General features: G+C 41.7%; 1 protein-coding gene across 2 annotated transcripts in view; it reads left to right on the top strand.

Annotated features, from left to right (window-relative positions):
- Positions 1 to 382: 382 nt before the first annotated feature.
- The window catches only part of PAXIP1 (PAX interacting protein 1), a 31,383-nt gene continuing 7,282 nt past the window's right edge, over positions 383 to 24,483 (top strand). The window contains exons 1-16 of one of the 2 annotated variants that reach the window (XM_044424879.1): positions 383 to 806; positions 6,570 to 6,704; positions 7,397 to 7,440; positions 9,129 to 9,192; positions 9,280 to 9,393; positions 11,455 to 12,084; positions 13,526 to 14,300; positions 16,026 to 16,120; positions 16,536 to 16,631; positions 17,444 to 17,581; positions 18,787 to 18,908; positions 20,750 to 20,934; positions 21,629 to 21,672; positions 22,989 to 23,056; positions 23,634 to 23,736; positions 24,149 to 24,317. In XM_044424879.1, coding sequence (XP_044280814.1) covers positions 690 to 806; positions 6,570 to 6,704; positions 7,397 to 7,440; positions 9,129 to 9,192; positions 9,280 to 9,393; positions 11,455 to 12,084; positions 13,526 to 14,300; positions 16,026 to 16,120; positions 16,536 to 16,631; positions 17,444 to 17,581; positions 18,787 to 18,908; positions 20,750 to 20,934; positions 21,629 to 21,672; positions 22,989 to 23,056; positions 23,634 to 23,736; positions 24,149 to 24,317 — 2,899 coding nt within the window. In that variant the 5' untranslated portion in view covers positions 383 to 689. The remainder of the gene's footprint in view (positions 807 to 6,569; positions 6,705 to 7,396; positions 7,441 to 9,128; positions 9,193 to 9,279; positions 9,394 to 11,454; positions 12,085 to 13,525; positions 14,301 to 16,025; positions 16,121 to 16,535; positions 16,632 to 17,443; positions 17,582 to 18,786; positions 18,909 to 20,749; positions 20,935 to 21,628; positions 21,673 to 22,988; positions 23,057 to 23,633; positions 23,737 to 24,148; positions 24,318 to 24,483) is intronic. The other variant, XM_044424880.1, reaches the window with a different exon arrangement.

The following is a 24,483-nucleotide window of genomic DNA, read 5'->3' as shown; positions in this document are numbered from 1 at the left end:
AACTCCCAGCACGCCCCTGGCAGCGCAATCCTAGGCATCTTTCGATGGAACGAAGTCCTACAACTCCCAGCATGCTCCGAGGTGGAGCATGCTGGGAATTGTAGGACTTTTTCGTCCCATAGAAAGACGCCTAGGATTGCGCTCCTAACCACAGGGGAAGAGCTGCCAGTGTAAGAGGCGCTAAACTACGAGGTGGGGCGACTCCGGCAAGGCGGGAGAACAGGAGGCGGCCCACAGGGCGGGAAGAGCTGCGGGGCGGGGCGGGCCTTTGCGCGGCCGCCGCGGTTGTTTTGTTAGTAGGAGGGATCTGGGCGAGCCCATGGTGCCCACGCGAGAGGGGGTGACGCGCTTCTCTCAAATGCACTCTGGGTTCGGCCGTGGACTGCTGGAGACAGCGTACTCGCGGCAGCACCCGTCCTATCATTTCTGATCGAAGGCTCGGCGATCCCCCTTAGGAGGCAACGAAGGGCCGGAGGAAGCGCCGAGCGCTTCTCCTCCACGTCCCTTGGCCACCCCGCCGGAGAGAAATGGTCCGCCCCGTCGCGCGCTCCCTGCTCCCGCGGTTCGGAGGCTGCCTGGGAGGTGGGGGAAGGGCGAGGGAGACCCCGGGCCTTGGAGGGGCGCCTGAGGCCGGCAGCGGCTGAGGCGGCTCTGGTGCCTCCTCTCCAGCCACCCAGCCGGGCAGGACCATGGCGAAGGAGGAGGAGGAGCCGCAGCAGCAGCGGCAGGAAGGGGGCGAGCTGAAGGTCCCTGAGGAGATGTTCAAAGATGTCAAGTTCTTCGCCGTGGGAGACCTCGACCCCCAGGTACCTTGTGCCGGACAAGCCCGTCGCCGCGGCTTCCCGCGACGGTCCCGCCACGGCCCTCCGCGGGGGAAAATTCCACTTGCCCTGCCCGGCCAGGGCCACGCGCTGACAGCGCTCGCGCGCGCCGGGAGGGGAGGGGAGGGGAGGGGGATCTGGGGGAGCGCTCCCGCCGCGGGGTGGGGGGGAGAGGAAAGGAGAAGGCGCCATGGCGACCGCCGACGGCTGATAGCGCCGCCCTGCGCGGGTGCCGGTCCCGCGCTCTCCCGGGCGCTTGGCGGCCCTGCCACGGCCTGGGGCCGGGGTGGGTCGGCGGAGGGGAGGAGGAAGGCGCTGGGAGAGCGCTGGCTTGCTCCCCGTCCGCTGGGGGCCGCGGGGACGCCCCCCTCGCGCTGCCCCTCTCTTCCGACCGCGAGTAGGCCTCTTTCTGTTCGCCCTCCTCCCTCGCTTGACAGGCCGGGCCTCCCCGCGGGGTGTGTGAATTTCGCCTCCGTGAGCGGTCGGGCCCAGGGCCAGGCTTCCCCCCGGCAGCGCGGTCAGGTGGGGAAGCGTTTCATGGGCTGCAGCCTCGCTCGCCAGGTAGAAGGAAAGTTTCGCTGTTCCTCCCTGTAGGACAAGTCCTGCATGTTCAAGTTGGCGCTTTCCCCCAGGTGATTTCCCCTCCCGCCCCGTCTGCAAGTGCACAATGAGGGAGGCATTAAGACACACAAGCTCCTCCGGCCACCCCCACAGCCTGGGGAGGTCGGTGCAGGAGGGAACCTTGCTTGCGTGTGTTGATTCGTGTAAAGTGGCGGAGACTCCATCTGACTTGACCTCCTTCTGGATGTTGGGTTCTCTGAAGTGCTGTTTGCCCCGCCATCCTTTTTGGTCATTCACTTTAGTTTCTTATTGTTTATCTGACATCCTGCTGCCAAAGTCATCCACCCCTGCTCACAGTGACCCTGTGTGTCCCTCCGAAAATACTTACGGGCATTCTTGTCCATTTCCTGGAGCAAGTCCTACCTCTATCTTGAGTGCGTGCACTGGCTTTTCTCCACCACCTATCTTTGGTCTTACATGCTTCATTTATCCAGCTCCACCACTCAGACTCAGCCATCAGGAAGTTCATGTTGCTTCAGATGATTCTGCCTGGAAATGCCTAGAATACATCAGGGATGCCACCTCTTTTGTCTCCTTAAGTTGCCTTTCCATGAAGCCTTCAGCATGACCTGCAAGTCCCATAACAGACTAAGCACATGTAATTTTACTTGTTAACGCCTTTCTCCGCTTTTTTCCTCTTTGTCAGTTGGCTTTAATAAATATGTATCTTGTGAGCACCTCAAAGTAGGGAACTCTGTTTACATTCATTTCTAAAGTGTTAGATATATAGATGATGTTACGTAAGTAACAAGTATGCCAAGAAATACTTGTTTATATTGCTACTGAAATTTCCCCTATCCACTCTATCCAAGGATTTGTTAGCTTTTTGTAGATGCAGGTTGAGGATTTTTAAAGTGTGTGAAAGGTGACTACTTCTTTCCATACTTTTACATATATGACTTGCTTGCTCTGTGAAGCAAGGTTTTTATAAGGTAGAGTTAATATCCCAATTTTCAGCATTAAAGATTATTTTCTGAGAAGTTCCATTATGTGCTTTAAGACTACACCTAAAATACTCAATTTCATTTTTTTTACAATGCCTTGTGCTATGGGTGTACCAAATTCCAGGTTCTTTCTGTGAGTGAGGCTTATGTTCTGTGTCCGTTTTTAACTTTTGTTTTCTCTCACCAGTACTGAGAACCAGTTTGGTATAGAGGTTAAGAGTGTGGAACTGGGACTCAGAAGATCTGGGAGCCATGGAGCTCATTGGGTGACTTTGAGCCAGTAACAAATTCTCAGCCCAGCCCATCTCTCAGATTCTTGCTGTTGTAAGATTAAGATTGAGAGGAGGAAGAGAATTATGTAAGCCACCTTGTGTTTCTTGAAAGAGAAAAAAGTCAGGATATCGCTATAATAAATAAGATATTCCCATAGTTGTAATGGCACACAGGGTTGAGTTTGCTCACTTTTTCTTCTTGTGTGGTGATGATGTACTTGGAATCTTCTGCTGCTGGGTTTTAGTGAAGTGCAGTTTGACATTATGTCCAAACTAGGTATTGCAGGTAATTTTTCACTGTTATATAATCAAACAAGCCAGGAACATAAATCATGCTCTAAAGTTGGTCTTGGTTCACACATAACAAACTCTCCAGCTAAAAATTGAAGCAAATGCTTGCAAACCACCTGTGGTTGATCTAGAGCTGGGAACCAGCCCTGTTCACATAGGTTACTGCTATTTTGGCCATGCATCTGAATGCAGCCATTGTTCTGTCATGGCTACACATGTAGCCTCTTTTATAGATCTTGCCTTAAGAAAGATGCTTAAGTATAATGGATATTGGTCAACTATTAGCATCAATTTTAATTGCTTGTCCTTGGGAAAATTCAGAGGTGTTAGAGAGGTATGCAGCATTGACTAAATTTGAGTCTGTCCTATAAATGACATGATTCAGAAGTAATGACACCATGGGTTCTTATTATAAGAATGACTTACATAATTGTTAGGTTCCCCTCTCCTTTTCTACCTACAGGGAAGTCAGTACCTTTGACTTCCTGACTACTCATATCTCACCATTATTTCCAAACTTCAGGTATTTTGACTTGCTCTGTCATTAGCTAACCATGTTCAAACTATAGTTTGATATCTTGATTTTTGTAAGTAACCACAGTTGGACCAACCCATGGATCGTGAGCTCTGACATAACAGAGCTGACTTGAAAAACAGATGCTCATGTACACAAGAAGGGGAAGCGCACAAACCTGAAGTTTGTTCTCATAACAAGCCATATCCTTATCAGTTAAGCCTGAGCCAATTTAAGAGATCCTACTGCTGTCCTGCTTAAAATACCTAGTTTCTATTTTTTTTGTTTCAAGTATGTATTTTGCCTTTCTGCTACTAATATTAGTGCTCAGAGGCAGCTTAAATAATACAAATAAAATGAGCATACACTTCCTACTGTACCAAATACAGGTGCTATCAAATTATTTATCCAGACATATTAAAATTAGGAAGAAGCAGAAGCAAAGGAACTGTGGAGAATTAGAGTTTATTATAAGATAAACTTTAGTTTATTGTGCGTTCCTAAGTCTGTATAAACAGAAAAAAAAGTCCTACAACATTTCCCAGCCAGACATCATTTTTATTAAAACATGTAAAAGCTGTTCATTATCTGGTAGTTTTTATTGTAGTTGTATATCACAACATAAAATTTCAAAATCCATCTGAAATGAGGTGTACATTTAATACAAAAACATGTTTTTTAGAAATTGCTCTCTAATAAGTGAGATATAAGTGGACTCTCTATAGATCGAACGCACATAAAATTAAGTTGTTCTAGGTAGTCTTCTAGCTGTCTGCATCTGAAAGGTCAGTTTCTGCATTATAAAAACTTAACCTCCCAAACTTTTGAAATTCATTATTTCCTTATAAGTTGTTGGGAGTCTTTCCATGTACAAATTTGCAATTTGATGTACGTTTTTACAGATAAAGTATCTTATAGTATGCCTCAGTCCAGCACTGAGAGTTATTGCTTCCCCTTTTTTTGGTGTGGTCTAAATATGCCTAGGATTGTCCCCTTAACTAATTCTGGTGTTTATACATCATTTTTCTACCTAAACATTCATTCTTGGTCCCTTTATAGTGCAATTGTAACTGACTGAACAAAGAAGTAATGCCGTACGCTTAGGATTCTCAGTGTTTCAATCTGTACTCATTTGCTTATTTTTATTGTAATATTTCTGTGCTTTCTTTTAGTTCCAAATAAATCTCCAATATGCCTGTACAGTAGAACTGGCAAGCAAACACAAAAATGAATAATCCTGCTGCAGCTACACATTATACCGTAATAAAAGTAGCATTGGGCAAAACTTAAGAAGGACCGTTCTTACTCATAATCCTTCCAAAGATTTGATCCAGGAAGAGCTAGCTGAGCCTCCTTTGGGGTTGCTGTGGAGCCACAGCACAGTCGCTAGAAAGGCCCTGTCCTGTACGCTGACCTCCAGCTGGAGGCAGAGCTTTTGCAGATGACTTGGTGGTGCTTTAGCTGCCTTGGAGACGAGCCTCTACTGCTTTGAAGGCAACAACCCACATTTTGAATTGGGCTCAAAAACACTAAGGACTGACACAATATGCTCCAAATGGCAGGCTTCTGGCTTAGCAGTATTCTGCTCCAACTGAGTTTCCTAAACATTCTTCACATTACAATAATCCAAACTGGATGTTATCAAAACTTGTGTTGGTAACTGGCCAAAACACATAGAGTGTCTTCGTAAAATAATTGAATAAATTTAGAATTCAAGTACCCTTAAACAGTATACATGCTCTTCAATAGGGAATGAAAAGTAGTGATGAAAGGCAGATTTTTTTCTGTTAAAAATTTTCCATTTCATACATCCATTATGAATAACATTGAACAATGAAGGGCAAACCTGGCAGTTTCAAAGTTGTAATTCATGTTCTTCAGGTGATTATGCCTACCAGGTATGTGAGGGGACACATATATGTCACTGAAACGCATGTGAAGTAGAACTAATTAGCAGAGGTAGTGAAATGGAATGAGGTGCAACAACCTCAGGAGAAGAACTCTTAAATAGATGAAATGTTGGTAGCATGTCATGCAAAACTGTTTGGATTGCTAAAATCAGCATGACTAGCCTGGGATGCTGAAGCTGTAATATAGTCCATCTGGAAGACACCAGGCTGAACAAGGTTGAATTAGTGCTTCAACAGTTTTCAATGTATTTGTTTTCTTACATACATCCTTAGTAATGTTTAAATATACTATTGTCTTAACAAGAATAAAAGTATTCCAATAAAATATAGCATTTAATCCTCATTAAATGTGCTTTAATTTTTCCTGTGTTTTAATTTAATTTCAGGTCAAATATTTCTGGTAGGGTAGGACAAAAATTAACACAGAGTACCTTTTTATCTTTGTGGTTCACTAAATAAACATGCTACATTTAAATCACCCGCAGGGGTGTCAGAAAATGTTCTAGTGCAGATGAGTCTATTCAGAGTAGTCTAATTTGCATAAAGAAAATTCAATTAAAGTTTTGCTAGAAAAACCCACATCACTGATAAGTGTGAAATAGTGTTGCCATCTTGCATTTTACTTATTTATTAATCAAATGTATATCTCACTGTTCTGCCACAAAGTGGTGCTAACAAGCACACGTTAAAAACAAAATCTTACTTGAAAAATAACACAAACACAATTAGAAACCCACATGAAAAAAATAAACATCACCCAAACATTTAATACCACCTTCAGCAGCAAATACGCCAAAGACCAGCCTGTATAAACCCACCCTTGCCTGTTGGAAGGACAACAGCGAGGGTGCAACCCAGCCTCCTCAAGCGATTCCAGAGCCATGGAGTGGCCACCACAAAGGCAGTCTCTCATGTTCCCACCAAATATGCTTCATTTGGCAGTTGACTTGTGTGTGTCTCCTGTGTTGCCATAGCAAAGCAGCATGAGGTAGAGAATCAACCAAGGTTAGTATCTCATCTCTAATATTGGATGTCCGCTGCCATGCTTTGAAGCATCAGCCACCAGTCTGTTTTAGGTCACCCCTGTGTGGGGAAAGCTGGTTTTAGTACGAACAAAATAGTTTGGCCTCAATGGTGGATTGACATAAGCATTTTTCTGGAATCGAAATGAATGAAAGTTTGCTTTTGTCATTTAGGTTATTCAGTTTTTGAAAGATGGGAAGGCAAAGGAAGTTTCTTATAATGCTCTGGCGTCGCACATCATTTCAGAAGATGGAGACAATCCAGAAGTCAGTGAATCTCGTGAAGTCTTTGATCTTCCAGTAGTAAAAGTAGGTACTGACACTTGTGATTGCTTATTTTTTCACTGTTGAAAGGTTAATTTAAGAGCAGAGTTTTCAGGATCATCCAAGTTTAGTATTATCCCTTGTGAGCAAAAAAATAAAAAAGGTGGGTCGGTGGGAATGTGCACTCTGTCCATTTCCTGCAGCCTTTGTGCAGAGACCCTTTGTACTATGAGTACACTGATGAGTAGGAAGAGAGTGCTAGGATTCAAGTCCTTCCTCTGCAGAAATGGAAGTTGTGTGGATTGATGGCACCAGTCATCTGGTTGAAAAGGGAGGATAGAGAAATCATTTGCATTTGTGGTTCCACAGATATATAAGAAAGTAAACACCTTGTCAGGAATGTGTACATGTTTCTCATTTGGAACCCTAAAATGAAGAGAAGGGCCTTGGTAGGTGTTGTGTTTTGATGCAGAAAGTCTGTGCTTCAGTCCCTGGCATCTCCAGATAGTGCTGCAAAAGTTTTCCTGAAACCTTGGGGAGATAGAGTGAACCAGTATAGACAATATTGAGCAAATTGGTTCAGTGGACCAGCTTGATATAACACAGCCTTCTCTGATGATGCCAAATAGTTTACTTAAGTGTGGTTTGTATCCAGTAAATAGAACCAAGCTTTGTTAAGACATGGTGTTCATCTGGTCATAGTCATTCACAAGATGCATTTTTGAACTTCTTTTTAGCCTTCTTGGGTGACTTGGTCAGTTCGATGTGGAGCTCTTCTGCCGTATCCTTTTCAGTTAAAATGTTAATTGTACCACACTTTTTTGAGACTTTTACCATAATCTGCATGTTGGTTTCAGAAAATGAACTAAAGGGAATTCCTTCTCCCTGATGAATTACTCATTTTTTCTATTTGTGCTAGTCTTTGAAATATTTGAGGGAAAGCAGATTGTTGCATTTCTTCTGTTATGTGTGTTCGTTTAAGTGCATTTATATTTCTTTCCTTCTTATGTACAAACTGTTTTTCTGTTCACTTTTTTCCAAGCCAGGGGTTAGCAGTGTGACACTCACAGGTGCCACAGTACTAGCAGGCACCTGCACTACTGGTGCTAGTAGGCACCTTCACCTCCACAACCTCTCTGTTCCATGCACCCTTCCCATTTTTTTCTTAAATAAAAACTTTAGAAAATGTTGATCTTCTTTCTTTCCGTTTCTCACCTCTAGCCTTGCCTGTTTTCTCTTTTCCTCCCATTGTCTTACTATTTGTTTTCCTCTTTAGCTTACTTTTGACTAGCCAGATGCCATGTCAAGTATTATCTAACTAGCCACATCCTTCCTTCATGGGTGCCTTTGGGTGCTGGTGTCAAGTGCAGTTCCTCAAATTCCCTAACAGGGAAAAAGGATGGGGACCCTGCCATAAGTGCTCCAATATTGTTCTTTCTGTCTGATTATATTCAATATGGGTGTATATGTTCAACAAAAATATTTGCTCTGTTTCTCACCAGTCAGATATTTTTGGGGTATTTTTGATGTGGAAAGTACAATAACATTCCAGGTAAATCAGTGAGGTAAATAATATGTGATACAATTTTCTGTGTAATCTGTTTTCCCCCTCTGTTGAAACAATGATTTGTTCTTTGCTATTTTGTCTCTCCTGCCTTCTTGATGTACTGTGTACTCATCTTGAATCTCATCCATCAGTCTTTCCTGCCACACATAATTTTTCTTTACATGTATGTGTCCATATTTCAAAACTTTTATTATGTCATGATTCTAATACTTCTCCAGCTATCTTTCCCATAATTCTTCTTGTTAGCTTTACAAAACTGCCTTTAGTGTTCCTAATATTAGCTTTGTTGAACCCGCTGCTCATAATAGCAGATGTGTGAAATTCTTAGAATTCTAATTATGGTTAACAAACAGTTTTCATAACTAGCTTAACTTCTTGTCAAAGATCTAAGGTTGATTCAGTAGAGAACTTAGATAAAACCAAGCATTGCAGGAAACCCAAAGAATTTCTAAAACTGATTTTGTTATGAATTTCAGGAGTCCCCCTGCCTTCATTTCCAGATTCTAGAGACCCACTCCTGTCATCTGTTTTTCACCTAGTATGATTGAATACAGCCTCTCTATCTGCCTCTGACAGAGGTGTTTGATTATTTTATATAGAAGCCTGAGTATAAAATTTAGTGGGATAGGTTGGAATAGTGTGACCATGGTAATTAGGAAGTTAGAAATGAAAATGTCTGGTCTCCTACGCAAAAAAAGCAACAGACTATATGGCAGTCAAGCCTTATAGACTTATTTGACTTAATAGAATAGTCTTTGCTTTCAGAAGATTTGGAAATCTCACTAAATTAGGCTTACGTTTCTAAAGTTTTTTTGTTTTTGCAGGGAGGTGGGGACACTGCCATCAATTGTTTCTCTTAAGACATTTTACAATTTATTATCTCCTTGACATAATTTTGTCAGAGTAAATGGTTTCTCTCCAGAATCCTGTCAGTTATTTTTTGGAGTTGCTGCTTGTCTATCTCAGGTAAGATGTTCAGTCAGATTGCTAAGTATGTGAGAAATTGCAGTTCCACCTAGTATCTGGTAGTAAAAATTTTACTTTCTTTGATAGGTTTCCTCTGAAGACCGGAGTATGCTGTGGGCATTGATTACTTTTTATGGTGGGGAATGCCGGCTGAGCCTCAATAAAAAATGCACTCATTTGATTGTGCCTGAACCAAAAGGGGTAAGACTTTAATTAACAAAGAAATAAATCATTTTCACAGTTGAGAAAAGCTAACCAGAATCTCGGAAAAATCTTTTTTGTACACTGCTATTATATAACTTCAAAAATGAGCTGAGGTTAGGGATGAATAGTGGAGTAGTCAGGCTTGCACTAAATACCTTTGATGATAAAATTAAGAATAAAATTTACAACTCTCACATAAGTCAGCAAAGGACACAAGCTGAGTCGTGCAGTTACAGTTTTGACTTTATTGGAATTTTTGGTTGTATTGCATGAACCTTTGTTAATTCTTCCCACTTAAGTCTCCAGTTTGTACCTGCTGGACTGAGATGCCAAGATGTTTTTTCAGCTCTTCTGATATTAGAGCTTCTGTGGTAGTTAATGCTTCCTCAGGGCTGTCTGGTCACTTGGTGTTAGCACCTACCATTTTTGGTAGCTTCCTGCTAACTAAGAATTTATTTATTTTTAGCCCTAGACAGCATACTAAAAAGCAGAGACATCACCCTGCCAACAAAAGTGCGTATAGTCAAGGCTATGGTTTTCCCAGTTGCAATGTATGACTGTGAAAGCTGGACCATAAGGAAGGCTGAGCGCCAAAGGATTGAGGCCTTTGAATTGTGGTGCTGGAGGAGACTCCTGCGAGTCCCTTGGACCACAAGGCGATCAAACCGGTCAGTCCTAGAGGAGATCAACCCTGACTGCTCTTTAGAAGGCCAGATCCTGAAGGTGAAACTCAAATACTTTGGCCACCTAATGAGAAGGAAGGACTCCCGGGAGAAGAGCCTAATGCTGGGAACAATAGATGGCAAAAGAAGAACAGGACAGCAGAGGATGAGGTGGCTGGATGGAGTCACTGAAGCAGTTGGTGTGAGCTTAGGTGGACTCCGGGAGATGGTGGAGGACAGGAAGGCCTGGAGGAGTGTTGTCCATGGGGTCGCAATGGGTCGGACACGACTTCACGACTAACAACAACAACAACAGGGATGGGCAAAATTAGAATGTTTGAACTTGTCCATGTTCTCTGAATTTGTGTTCCCAAACATGAGCCTCTTCTTAATTGGAACAATGTGCATTTTTAAAAGAACACAATTTTTCCCAATTGAAACATAAAAACTTTTAACAATATACAACTCCTCTTCTTGGCTAAAATGTGAATTTGGGGGACAGTTGCACAAGCATAAATTTTTGAAAGTGTGAACATGAAAGCAAGTTCTGGAAACCCTGAAAACTGGATTCCTAGATCATTTTGGGGATGTGAACAGAGTATATTCAGATTACTTGTGAGCAGGAACAAAATTCTTGTATATCCCTTGTGCTGCACAAACTATAACTAATGAGCAGCAGTTGAAAGAACGACAACATGCCCTAATATACAATAGTATTGCTTCAAAGAAAATTTGAAAATAATTGGCAAGATGCTTTTAGAGCATTTGTAACCTGTGTATTAAAAGCCAGAAACATAATTTACTGCATATAAAATTACCCTCGAAACCAGAAATAGTAAGGCAGAAATCAGGGGGGTCATTTTATATACCAAGTGAAAATTTTTCATCATACAGTAGGACCCCTGTATGTGTGGGGAATAGGTTCTAAGCCCCCCAGCAGATGCCTGAACCTGCAGGGTCCCTGTGAAAGTGGAAAACTGTGAGTATCTCTAGTGAAAATGGAATACCTCTTGCACAAAATCATGAATATCTCTAGGGATTCTGTTTTGGGATGCCATGCTCTTTGTTTTGGCACTACTCAGCCTCATGTGTTTTGCCTCTCAGTGTATACGCAGCCTTGAGAGATATACCCATATATGCCAGTGTATAAGAGGAGCCTTGAAATCAGAAATAGCACAGCAAAAATTGGAGGTGATCTTATATACCTGACATATGATGAACAGCAGAAAAACAGCCCAAAATATCGACTTTGTCTTTTAAACGAGTTGCCTCTGGTATATATAGTACTGTGCTGATGCACACAAGTTTAGTTATAGTGGGTATTTATAACTATTAGTAAATTAGTTTGATTTTTTTTCAAAGATATAATTGGAATATAACTTTTTTGTCTTCTCAGGAAAAATACGAATGTGCATGTAAGCGAGAGAACATTAAGATTGTGACACCAGACTGGGTTCTAGATTCTGTATCTGCTAAAACCAAAAAAGATGAGACTTCCTATCATCCTCGCTTAATTATATATGAGGAGGAAGAAGAGGAGGAAGAGGAAGAAAATGAAGAGCAAGATTCTCAAAATGAAGGTAGTACAGATGAAAAGTTGTCAAGTCCAGCATCTTCTCGAGAAGGGTCACCTTCAGGTGATCGAGCCTTTTCTCCTAAATCTATTGATGCTGACAAAACAAAAGGAGAACTGATGTTTGATGACTCATCAGACTCATCTCCTGAAAAGCACGAAAGAAACTTGAACTGGACACCTGCTGAAGTTCCACAGACGGCGGCAGCAAAGCGCAGGTTGCCATCAGGCAAGGATTCTGGATTGATAAACCTGTGCGCCAATGTGCCACCTGTCACAGACAATATTTTGTCCTCTGAAATCAGAAGTAACATAATGGCTTCAGTGCAGAATCCCCAAAGTTCTGGGCGTCCTGAAATGATGGCTGCATGGAGTCCTGCAGTACGGACATTAAGAAATATTACTAATAATGCTGATATTCAGCAGGTTAATAGGCCATCAAATGTAGCACATGTAAGTATTTCACACAGTACATTAATGAACCTTTGCTAGAAAATGAATAATTGCTATCAGTGTGTAAAATAAATGTAACAATGTCCTCACTTACTGGGTTTTTCTCGAATAACTAGGTAATGCATGTAAGTGCTATACAAATGCTAGGTGCTATCAATTAACTAGGGCTGGCATCCAGTGCAGGATGTTTAAGAGATTAGTAGTATGAGTTTTACATTGAAAAACAATATGTGGATCCTTTGAAGTGATAATCTCATTTTTCATATTTATTTATTTATTTTGTATAAAAGCTGCCCCATTAGCATTGTGCTGTCTGGGCAGCCATTGCAATAAAAACCATATTGTACGTGAGAAGTGTGAATCTCTCTTCCTGTTTCAGCAAGACTGGGAACAAACAGGGATCCAACTTAACCAAATGTTGATTATAGCGAATGGGTTCAGGTTTCTTATCACTAGTGGTAGCTACCAAATCAGGAAATGTAGTCCTGTAGAAATGGAGGACAAATATGTCTATGTATGCTTTGAGACTAATCTTGTCTACTTTTAGATTGTGAAAGTTTTCCACATAAGTCTTTTTATACCATACAAATGTGATCACCCTCAAAATGTGGAGTAGTACGGAGTGCTCCTTTTCATTGTTCCAGTCAGTCTTCCTGTGTAATAAGCTGTTCTGCCCTGCCCTGACAATGGTCAATTAGCATTCTGTGGCTGCTTCACACTCCTAAGTCTTCACTGGATTCTTTCCTACCTTGGGTATTTTTAACTGCCCCAGAGAATTTTTGTGCTGCTGCAAACCTTTCTCCATCATTTCTGATCATTTATGTATCAGTGATGCTATTTGACTATGTAAGGATCCACACTTGCCTCTGAACCCTTGAAGGAGAGAAAATGCTTTAAAGAGCGAGCAAGTGATCACTTTGGAATGTCTTCTGTTACTTAACATTTGCCTTTCTCTTAGAATGTGTAACCCGCTTGCAAAGTAAAGAAGCATAATTTAGGGTTGTACTTTTGTCATCAGAGATGCCACACTTCTTGTGACATTTACCCAATGCTGTGTAATCACAGCATTTGTTCCTCATGAAAGCTACTGATTTGTGAAGAAATGTGTAAGAATACAGAACTGATCTTGCTGTTTTGAGTCTGCTGTATATTGCTTTATTGTGAGTGAACTACTTATCAGTAAACCCCAGATATATAGGAAAATAACCACAAACATGTTTTATGCTCACACTTGACTTAAATTTTGATCAGTTCACTTCTGTTTTAAAATAATCTGCCTTGTGGAATAACCAGATTCTCCCCCCCCCCATCCCTAGTGGAATGCTGTTCTAATAAACTAAATCCCTAATATATTACAAAAGGCTGTTCACATTTGAAAAAAAAATGATTTTTTTTCTTTGAAGCCTGCTTGAAGGTCACATGCATTCCTTTTGTTTTGTAGATCTTACAGTCACTTTCTGCACCTACGAAAACTTTGGAGCAACAGGTTAACCATAGCCAGCAGGGACATGCAAACGCGGTATTGCTTAGCCAAGTTAAACTCACTCCAGAAACACACTTACTGCAGCAGCAGCAGCAGCATCCATCGCAGCAGCACCAACCGCAGCAGGCGCAACAGCCGCCGCCGCAGCACCACCCACTCTTGCATCTCCAGCCCCAACAAATCATGCAGTTGCCGCAGCCGCCGCCGCCACAGCCGCCCCAGATGCCTCAGCAGCCCTTCGCACAGCCGCCTCATCAGTTTGCACAGCAGCAAGTTCATCAGCACCAGTTTACCCAGCAGCAGCTGCACTCCCAGCAGCTCCAGTTCCCTGCCCAGCAGCTGCATTCCCAGCAGCAGATGCATCGCCCGCAGCAGCAGTTTCAGCAGTCCACAGCTGTGCAGTTTCAGCAGCAGCAGCATGCCTTGCAGCAGCAGCTCCAGCAGCTCCAGCAGCAGCAGCTCCAGCAGCAGCAGCTGCAACTCCAGCAGCAAAACCTTCAGCAGCAGTTACAACAGCAGCATCAGCAACAACAGATTCAACAGCAACAGTTGCAGCAGCAGCATTTGCAGCGCATTCAGCAGCAGCAACAAATGCAAAATCAGGCATCACAACACTTGGCTCAAGCATCTCAGGCACTGCAGCATCAGGTTCCAGTTCAGCCACCACAGCATCCCCAGCAGCAGCCACAACTGCAGCAGCAGCAGCTCTTCGGACATGATCCCTCTGTAGAAGGTTAGTCATTATTAAGCCATGTTGGCTATGAAGAGTATTTGGAAACTGATGGGTCCAGCAGCCTCATTATTAATGGGGTTGTGTGCAAGGAACATATGGCTCCTTTGTTGAAACAGTGGAACTGACTTTCAGTTTGTTTCTATGTCCCATCGAGGTGCTGGTGATAAACTTTGAAATCCTGAATAGACCAGGTTTTTTTGAGGTGCTTTCTTCTCCCATACAAGCCCACATAACTGTTGAGGATGGCTTTGGAGGCCCTCCTGCTTGTCTTAGCAATTTTGAGATGCATCTAGTTGGAACTAAGGAAATGCCCTAAGTTGGTGATGGCGAACCTTTTAGAGACCAAGTGCCCAAACTGCAACCCAAAGCCCACTTATTTATTGCAAAGTGCCAACACTGCAATAAAACCTGAATACTGAGGTTTAAGTTTAGAAAAAAACAGCTCACAGCCAGTCCAAGCAAATATACATATCCTTGACAGTGCACTGACCAGCCATGCAAAAGCTCGGGCGAGTCGTGGCTAATGAGTCGTGGCTTGTGGCATCATCACCTGGCGCCGCTACTCCTTTCTGAGCATGCACATGGCCCCTGTGTGTGCTGTTGTCCAATGCTTGGCTGCTGGGGTGGTGCTGGGGCAACTTGGCTCGCGTGCCAACAGAGAGGGCTCTGCATGCCTGCTGTGGCACATGTGCCATAGGTTCCCCACCACTGCCCTAAGTCATACAGCCTCATTAATGAACTTCTGGAAATTGGTGAAGACCTTCACTTTTAGGAAAGCATTTAGTGTGTAATTTAATTTGCTGTTTGTTCTTGGTATGTTAAGCATTTTGATTGCTTTTGCATGTGGTTTTCTGCTGCAGTTTTTGTTTAAATCACCTGTTTTTTAATTAAATTGTGTGGTTCAGCTAGAATTCCCTAGAGAAACGGCAGAGGATTTAAAAAATTTTAAATAAGTTTTAAAATTAATAAATACAAGGTGGATTGTAAATCTGTTCTAAAATGTGCAAGTTTAAAGCCACAGAAATATCAATATAAGATACCAGATTACTAGTAAAAACAGCTAAGACTTGAGGAGGAGTTCCCCAAAGTACAAAGAAACTGTGAGACATTTTACCTGGCTCTCTGAGAACCAAAAAGCAAGGGAGTATCTCTATACCTTAGGAGTGAGCTCCATGACCTTGTGGTAACTGCATAAAAGACCTTGCCCCACATGTCATTGGGTATGGGATGACAAAGTATCCAGAAATGGGGACTTGATTTAGATCAAGGCTGGATCAATAGTGCTGGTGAAAGTGGACCTCCTTCCCGTGACAGACTCATAGTGGTCTCAACTTAAAGTTTACTGTCTGCAAAACAGCTTTCATGCACTTTAATCATAATCAAGGGCAATCTTTGCATGGTGCTTCTTTACCTCATATGCAATAGGTGGAGGGGATACTTGGCACTCAGCACCTGGACTGGTACATCCATAGTGTGGACCGTGTCCACAAGACTGCTGCATTTGTAGAATACCCTCGCAAGTCCCAACACCTGCTTTCCAGCATTCCCACATTTGCAGCATTTCCATGAGTGCAGCTCTGGACAGGAAGAAATGTTATTTTTTGTGACAGATGAATCTAAGTACAATCGAGAACATAAGAAAAATTCATTCTGATAATAGGCCTTTAATTATTACCTAAAAAGAAAACATGCTGAAACATAATTCCATTTGGACTTCCCTTTTAGTTCCAGAAGACTATTTCTTATTGGGTTGCGTATTTGCAATTGCTGATTACCCTGAGCAGATGTCTGATAAACAGCTACTGGCAACGTGGAAAAGGGTAACTATTGATTCCATTCATTATTTTTGTAAAAAACTTTTCCAGATACTGTTTAATAGGTTGAATAGATCATTTTAAAATGCTTGTATTTTCTGTTACTTAAAATATTAATGTGTTCATGTCTAAAATCTTTATCTTTGATGCAGCACTTTATTTTCTGCTCTCCTTTATTTCCCTTTCAACTGGATGGCTTTAGACATAATTTATTTCTCTTTTATCTTCAGTCTATATAATACTTCTAGCATATTAAAAGTTTCATATCCTAAAAAACATTATTCAGCCTTACCAGTAAGGGTGTCAGTATCTTCATGCAAGTGTCTTTTTAAACCTTGGCATGGATGCAATATGGAGAAGAATTTGTGACGAGATGTATTAGGTTGACAAGCTTTTTAAATGTGTCTTCCTCTTATTCAAGATAATCCAGGCACATGGTGGTACAGTAGATCCTACACTCACAAGCCGATGTACACATCTTCTCTGTGAAAGTCAGCTTAGTAATATGCATGTTCAGGTAAGACAGTATGATGCAGAACTGTGTATTTGCTCATGGCCTAGGTTTTGGGAGTACAGCCTGTTCTGGATGGAACAGCATTGTGAGCCATCCAGAGACTCAGTTTGATTAGATGGCCTAAAAATAAAATCAAGTCAGATGATTGAGGCAGGTGCTTGTTCAATTTCGACCAGTGAGTTCCTGTTTGTTCAGCTGGAAGAGGACAAGTTACTTTTGAGTGGTCATAGTAACCGCTCCTTAGATCACATCCATCCTTGTTTATCAGTTGGGTGGTGGAGATTGTTATCTTCTTGAAAAAGGAAAGCTTTATATGACCTTTATTGAAGAAGCTTTCACTGGCTCTGATCTCACTTGTTCATTATTGGCTAGTTCTAAATCTCTTTTTTGAGTAAGATCTTGAAGGACATGATAGCAGATGGATAAAACTGATAGTTTTCAATCTGGCTTCAGGCCTGAAACGGCCTTGGTTGCCTTGTTTTGATGACCTGCACAGGGACATTCCTCTGCATTGGTTCTGCTGGACCTCTGAGTAGCTACTGATACATTCATCCTCCTTGTGGAACCTTTTGCCAATTTGGAGGCACTGTGTTGTGGTTTCACCTCTATTTGCTGACTGTTCCCAGAAGATGGTGCAGAACTGACAACCTGTTAGTCAGTAGGCAGAGCAGCCTAGGTTTTGGGAGTACAGCCTGTTCTGGATGGAGCAGCATTGTGAGCCGTCCAGAGACTCAGTTTGATTAGATGGCCTAAAAATATCCCAAATAAACAAACAAACATGAGGTTAGCTGTGCAATTGTATGTATGTTTTGCAGGCTTTGAGAGAAAAGAAGAGATGTATCACTGCACACTGGTTGAACTCAGTCCTGAAAAAGAAGAAAATGATACCGCCTCATCGAGCTCTTCATTTTCCAGTAGCATTTCCAGCAGGAGGGAAACCATGTTCTCAACATGTAAGAAAGTTAAAGCTAATATTTAATTTATTTATTATTAAATATATGTTCTTCCATATTAGCCCAAAGGCTTTCTGAGCAGATACTGAGACGACTCATATTTTGCTTGAAAGGTGCTGCCACCATTATTTTACTTAAGCTGTGCTTTATATAAACAAGTACAAAAATATATGGAAGGTTCAGTGTTTGCAAATATTGTGTAATTGGAATAAATGGAATTACATGAACTAATTCAGGATGGCCATTTGCCTGGTCTTATATGTCATACATGAATTCAAGTTCCACCAGAAATCCATGGGATTTATTTGCTTGTTCTGTAATAGAAATGATTTGCCTGTTTAAATTTTGGGTGTTGAACTGATGGGTGTGACCATTCCAGGGTAAGATTACTGAAGTTATTGCATTGTGAAGGGTTTTCTGTTATATGGCAACTTTGGTGCCCACCTGAAATATTAGAAAAATGGAACTTGTCGTGAAAATGAATTTAAAGATTACTTTCCTGAGGACTTCACCGCTTCATAATTAAATGTCTGAATTTTGACTTAATTTGTCAGTTCTGTTTCTCAAGCCTTGGATCTTCCTAAGTCAGATAAGTTACTCTTTGTTGCAACTGCTTTGCCTAACTTGGAAAGCCCATGTGGCATAGTGGTAAGAGTGTTGGAGCAGGTTCAAGTGCTAGATCCATTGGGCAGTGAAGTTTACTGGGTGTCTTTGGGCTGCTCCCTGACTCTCAAACAAATCTATCTCACACGGTTGTTATGAGGATAAATGGAAAAAGAGAGAGATCATATAAGCTGCCTTGAGTTTCTGTCAGGAAAAAGAGTGGGAAAGAAATAGAATGAATAGGAAATACACCTTGAGGATGAAAGGGAGACTAAAAATACTTAGATAAATAAAATGGAAGACTAGCACAGTCAAAATGTCATAGCATGCTTTGACAGAAGTGAAAACTTGGGAAGCAAAATTAACCTGTTGATTCCAGTTCAGACAATTGGATTAAGGAACAGGGCTCTTTTGCTCTCGATAGGCATTTAAAAATGGGCTAGCATTATCGTCTTCCTCACACAGTGGTAGGAAGGGATGGGCAAGACATAGGCAACTTTTTTGCATCTTTCAGTGGTTCTGAGATACTTGAATGTTTATGGCAATTGGTAGAAGTATCTAATTTACACTCATATGTATAACTTTGTCCTTTTCTGTCCCAGATAATTTCAGTGACAGGTTTTGTCGATAGTGACAGGGATGACCTCAAGCTGATGGCGTACCTAGCAGGTGCAAAGTATACAGGCTACCTTTGTCGCAGCAACACAGTTCTCATCTGTAAAGAGTAAGTCATGCTTTTGGCACAGTGTGGCACAGTTTTCTTTAGCATGATAACATATTGTGCTAGAGATGATCCACTTTTTCAATTACACTGTTAAACCATACCATAGTCTAAAAGTTTTCTTTTGAATGATAAAAGGATAGTAAGTTGGAATTTGATCTTAAATTGTATGCTTTTATGCACCTTTAAGTTACTGACAAGTTGAAAGATCCATATAGGATACCATCCTTCAATATAATCATAGTATAAAGACACAGTGTGCCTTCTGCAAAGAGTGTGGCACTGGGGACATGATCTTTGCAACCCAACAGCTCCAAGAGAAGTGTCAAGAGCAGAATCGCGAACTGTACACCATCTTTGTGGACCTCACCAAGGCTTTTGACACTGTGAGTCGCGAAGGTCTGTGGTGCATCATGTCGAAGTTTGGGGCCCCTGACAGATTCATCCTGATGGTACGTCAGTTCCACGACAGTATGACAGCTCGTGTTTTGGACAACGGAGAAGCTTCAGAGGCCTTTCCCGTCACACATGGCGTCAAGCAAGGGTGCGTGCTGGCACCGACCCTGTTCAGCATAATGTTTTCAGCTATGCTGACAGATGCCTTTCAGAACAACTCCTTGGGAGTCAGCCTGAAATACAGGACTGATGGGAAACCGTTCAACCTGCAAAGACTCCAGGCTGTCACCAAGATAAAGGAGACTGTGCTACGAGACCTCCTTTTTGCTGATGACTGTGCCCTGAATGCTGGATCAGAGCAGGAAATGCATGCCAGCATGGACAAATTTGCAGTAGCATGCGACAACCTTGGCCTCCTCATCAACACAGAGAAAACCAAAGTGATGCATCAGCCAGCTCCAAAAGCCCAATACCAAGAACCCACCATCACAGTGAAGGGACAAAAGCTGCAAGCAGTGGACCAATTTACATACCTTGGCAGCACCCTTTCCCGCACAGTGACAATTGACATCGAGGTCAACTGCAGAATCGCCAAGACAAGCTCTGCATTCGGCAGACTGCAGACCAAAGTGTGGGACCGCCGTGGAATAAGCCTTGCTACAGAGTTTAAAGTCTACTGAGCAGTAGTGCTAACTACCCTGATGTATGCCAGTGAGACTTGGACAGTATACAGGAGGCACGCTAGGCAACTGAACCACTTCCACACGACTTGCCTCCACAGACTTATGAGGATCTGGTGGCAGGACAAGGTGCCAGACACAGAGGTCCTCTCCAGAGCAGGCCTGCCATCAGTTCACACCCTGTTCATGAAAGCCCAGACATGCTGGGCAGGCCGTGTTGCAAGGATGCCAGACCACCGCATCCCCAAACAGCTCTTCTGTGGTGAGCTGTCTCAAGGAAAGTGATCACACGGGGGACAAAAGAAGCGATACAAAGACATGCTGAAAGCCTCTCTCAAGTCCCTGGTTATTGACACCACCTCCTGGGAGACCCTGGCACAAGACCAATCGACATGGCGCATGCTGATCCACCAAGGCTGCCAAACTTCTGAAGCCAGAAGGACAACCATAGCACAAGAGAAGCGAGCACTCCGTAAAGCCAGAGTTGCAAATGTTGCAACAGTGGTGCCCACACATGTCTGCCTGACATGTGGCAGAACACTCCGTGCCCGTATTGGCCTTATCAGCCACCTGCGGACACACCGCGGACAACTCACAACCTGTTATATGTCAAGGTCCTCATCGAAAACGATGGACGAACATCATTCAGTATAAATAATATTTTAATAATGTGCAAAAATAATATGTAAAATGAAAAGCCAAATGCAAAGATTAGTATGTTCAACATGCTTAGTATTGTTCATGTGTTTCTTTCTCCTCTCTAACAAGGCCTAGTGGCTTAAAATATGAGAAAGCCAAAGAATGGAGGATACCATGTGTGAACGCACAATGGCTCTGTGATATATTACTTGGAAATTTTGATGCTCTGCGGCAGATACAGCACAATCGCTATACAGTATTTAATCTTCAAGAACCACTTGCTCCCAATCAGCATCTCATTCTAAATCTTCTCGGTAAGAAGATCTTATAAACATGACGCATAAAAAACAAATGTTTCTTTCTATGCAATAGTAACAACCAGTTCCTAATACTTCTTGAATTGGTATTTTTCAAGGCATGCTTGTATATGTGCTGCTTGTGCTTTTGACTTGCAGTGCAAAACCTCACAGGATCTATCTTTCACGGGCAGAAAGATGTTGTTCAGACATCAAAATAAGCCACACTGCCACAATCAAGGCTCACGTCTCACCATAGCTTATTGTGTTGTCCAAACCCAGTCACTGTAATAATGTTTTAGCTGTAAATTAACCTGGTTTAATAGACATGCATTACTGTTTGTAGGAAAACTTTAGGTAGCATCAATGGGAAACTTGATCTAAATCAGAAAATTAAACTGGCCTTTTTGTTGTTTAATAATTGATTTAAAGTACTTTAAAGTACTTTGCTGCTTATTTTTAGGATTATACTACTGGAAGATTAAAGCAGAAGTGGAAGTAATAGGAGTTAGTACCTGAAACAATACGTTCTTATTGATGGACTTCATATAGACTCCACTTAGTCACTGAAAGTTTCCTTTTATTTGTGAAATAAATGAACGTTGCATGCAGACTGTCAGATTGTGTGTGCTATATATATTGCATGTGTTCAATGGAGCACCAGTTAGTATGAGAAGTTATTCTTATTACCGATTCTGTTCTTTATTTCCAGATGCTTGGAGGGTTCCGTTGAAAGTATCACCAGAACTTCTGACGGTATGTAGGTTAAATATTTAGTTCTTTTAAATTTTAACTATGATTTCAGTGAGGCATGGAAAAACATGGCAGTTGGAAGAAGGAATATAATTGAAATATTTTTATATTGATGTTCATGTAAAATAGATTTCTGAGCAGTTTGCAACAATATAAGAATTAAAACCTATGCCATAGCACACAACACTGAAACAGGCCAGAAATAAGAGCAGCAGTTGAAATGCCTGGATAAATAAAGAAGCTGTTTTGCCTGACACCTAAATGATCGCTAGGAAGCCTGGGTTACATCCTTGAATGTAATGTGCTGCAGCTGAAGTAGCCCTTTTGTTAGCCGACAGCAGCCTGGCCTCTGATGTGGGAAGCTTGCAGGGCTTGGCATTAGTAGGCGGCTGCAGAGTCTGGACACAGCGGCGGGAGAACTGGCACTCCTTACCATCTGTCAGTATTTGGGACTGTGTTTCCTGTTTAGCATCCAAGGTACTACTTAGCATATGTTGCAAGATTAGCAAAAAACAGTTTGATCCACGTTTTTATTTGTGGCTTATTCTAGCATTTTGTATGAAGCTCTTCCCCATCTTACACTGTTGCAAAAAGTACTCCAGGAAACTTCCTGAGCTATTCCTGAGAAATTTTAGATTTTCCCTGAAAACATAATGATAGGAAATAGGTGCTCCAATCCCATAAATTCATTCCATATGCGCTGGATGTACAGAACTTTGTTGCACTGAGGAAAGTGTAAAAGATTGTCCAGAATTGTGGCAACTTGCTTAGTCCCACAACCTCTCTTCTAGAAAGGTTCATACTTAAACATGGCTAGTACTAAACTATAAACTAGTATATTTCTCCTGGCTGGGGAACTCTTGAACCTAATGCTTCTTGCAGGCACATTCCTACTTAAATAATGCTAAATCCTGGCTTAACATTATATGCTAGCTGGACCATTATTTTTCTATAGATACCTTTGAACATGTCCTGAACATCATCTTTCATAAGATTTTAAGGGAATTTTTAATGTATATATTTGCTGATGGGTGAAGCACAATGTAGTATAGTGTGCACAAAATAAAAATTAGATATAGCACTTGTAGTTTCTTATGCTGTTGCATTCAGGCTGTAGTACTAATCTCACTTTCTTTGAAGTATACCCCATTGACATTGATGAATGCTTGTGTATAAGATTGTGCTTGCAACTGTGTTTTAAATGCAGGTGCTAAATCTGCTTTTTCATAGTTAAAAGATTTTTCTGTGAGATAATATTAAATAATTAGTGCATGGGAAAACTATATATATATATATATATACACATTGTCTAATTGCAGGGTGTGAGATTACCGCTTAAACCAAAGCAAAATGAAGCAGTAGTTCAGCCTTCAACCAAGCGGCCAAGGTGAGAGAAGGCCATCCTCCAGTAGTTCGGATGTTCCTTTTGAATGGCACATTGTTACCAGAAGTGATTACATCCATTTTAAATGTCAACCTCAAGCAATTTTTGCATTGCAGTTGATGGTTCTCTAGTGAGAAGCTTGTTCCACAAGGAACGGCGAAATAGGAGGAGGAGGGTTTGGGAAGGGGACATGTGGATCCAAACATATAAGAAAATAAACTTTCTACACAGTGTGTAGAGAAAACATTTAAACAAGGGGAGTATGAAGAACTCAGCTGAAGAAAAGAGAATGCATAAACTTTAAAGATTGGGGAGCTATTTGAAGTATCACTCAAACCTTTTTTTAAGTTCATCACTTGAACCTTGTAAAATATTGCCCTTCATGGATACCTTACTCAAAAAAATGGTTACACCAATTAAATCCAAACCGAAAACAGTTAAATCTAAACTGATTGCTGTGTTATGTTTATACATTTCATGGGCCTTCTCCATTTTGATTTTAATCGTCCAGATGGTTTAACACAATTTTTGCATTTTCAAGTCCTGAAGTGCTCAACAGTAACAATAATTTATATTTTAGAATTGAAGACTTGCCAGCGCCTACTAAGAAATTGACGCCAGAATTGACACCAGTGGTGCTCTTTACAGGATTTGAGCCTACACAGGTGCATCAGTACATCAAGGTGACTCCCTCCCTCCCTCCCTCCTTTTGAGTAAAAGAAGAAACTGTCTTCTACATAGCTGTGTTGTAGGTCCAAGGGATGTTTTCACATAGGGATATATTTGTTGCAAACTGATAACTTGCAGGTTTGAATCGGCCGTTGCACAAATACGAGTAGAGCATTGCAGACAGTTTTTAAAATTATTATTGTTCGTTACATTTCCATACCACCCATAACAGAACCTCTGGGGGGATGGATCAGATGATTCTTGATCTATCAGCTGCAGTGCTCTTCAGTGGTTCAGTATGTGCCTGTGCATCATGAAATGGACTGTAATAGAGGTGTATGTTTCTCCTCCTCTGGAGAGAATTGGTTGATGGATTATGATGTGACTGAGGGTTCTAATCCATTTTTGTTTGTTCATAATTTTCAGAAACTATACATTCTTGGGGGCGAAGTAGCAGAATCTGCCCAGAAATGCACTCACCTTATAGCTAGTAAAGTGACACGTACCGTGAAATTCCTAACAGCAATTTCAGTTGTAAAACATATAGTAACCCCTGAATGGTTAGAAGAGTGTTTCAAGTGCCAGAAGTTTATAGGTAAGAAAATGCTTGTTTTGGTCAATGTGAGTGATGTGAAGAGCTTCTTTCAAGTCTCTTAAAAGATAATGGTGCATGCACGTCGGTGTCGGTTGTGCTGTTAAGGATTGTTGTTGTGGAGTAAACTGAAGTTAATTTGAAATGCTTAAAATGCATGTGTAATGTT

This window comes from Varanus komodoensis, unplaced genomic scaffold, assembly GCF_004798865.1.
Source record: "Varanus komodoensis strain SLA01 unplaced genomic scaffold, ASM479886v1 scaffold15, whole genome shotgun sequence".
NCBI classification, from domain to species: domain Eukaryota; kingdom Metazoa; phylum Chordata; class Lepidosauria; order Squamata; family Varanidae; genus Varanus; species Varanus komodoensis.
This window is presented reverse-complemented; position numbering and strand designations above follow the sequence as displayed.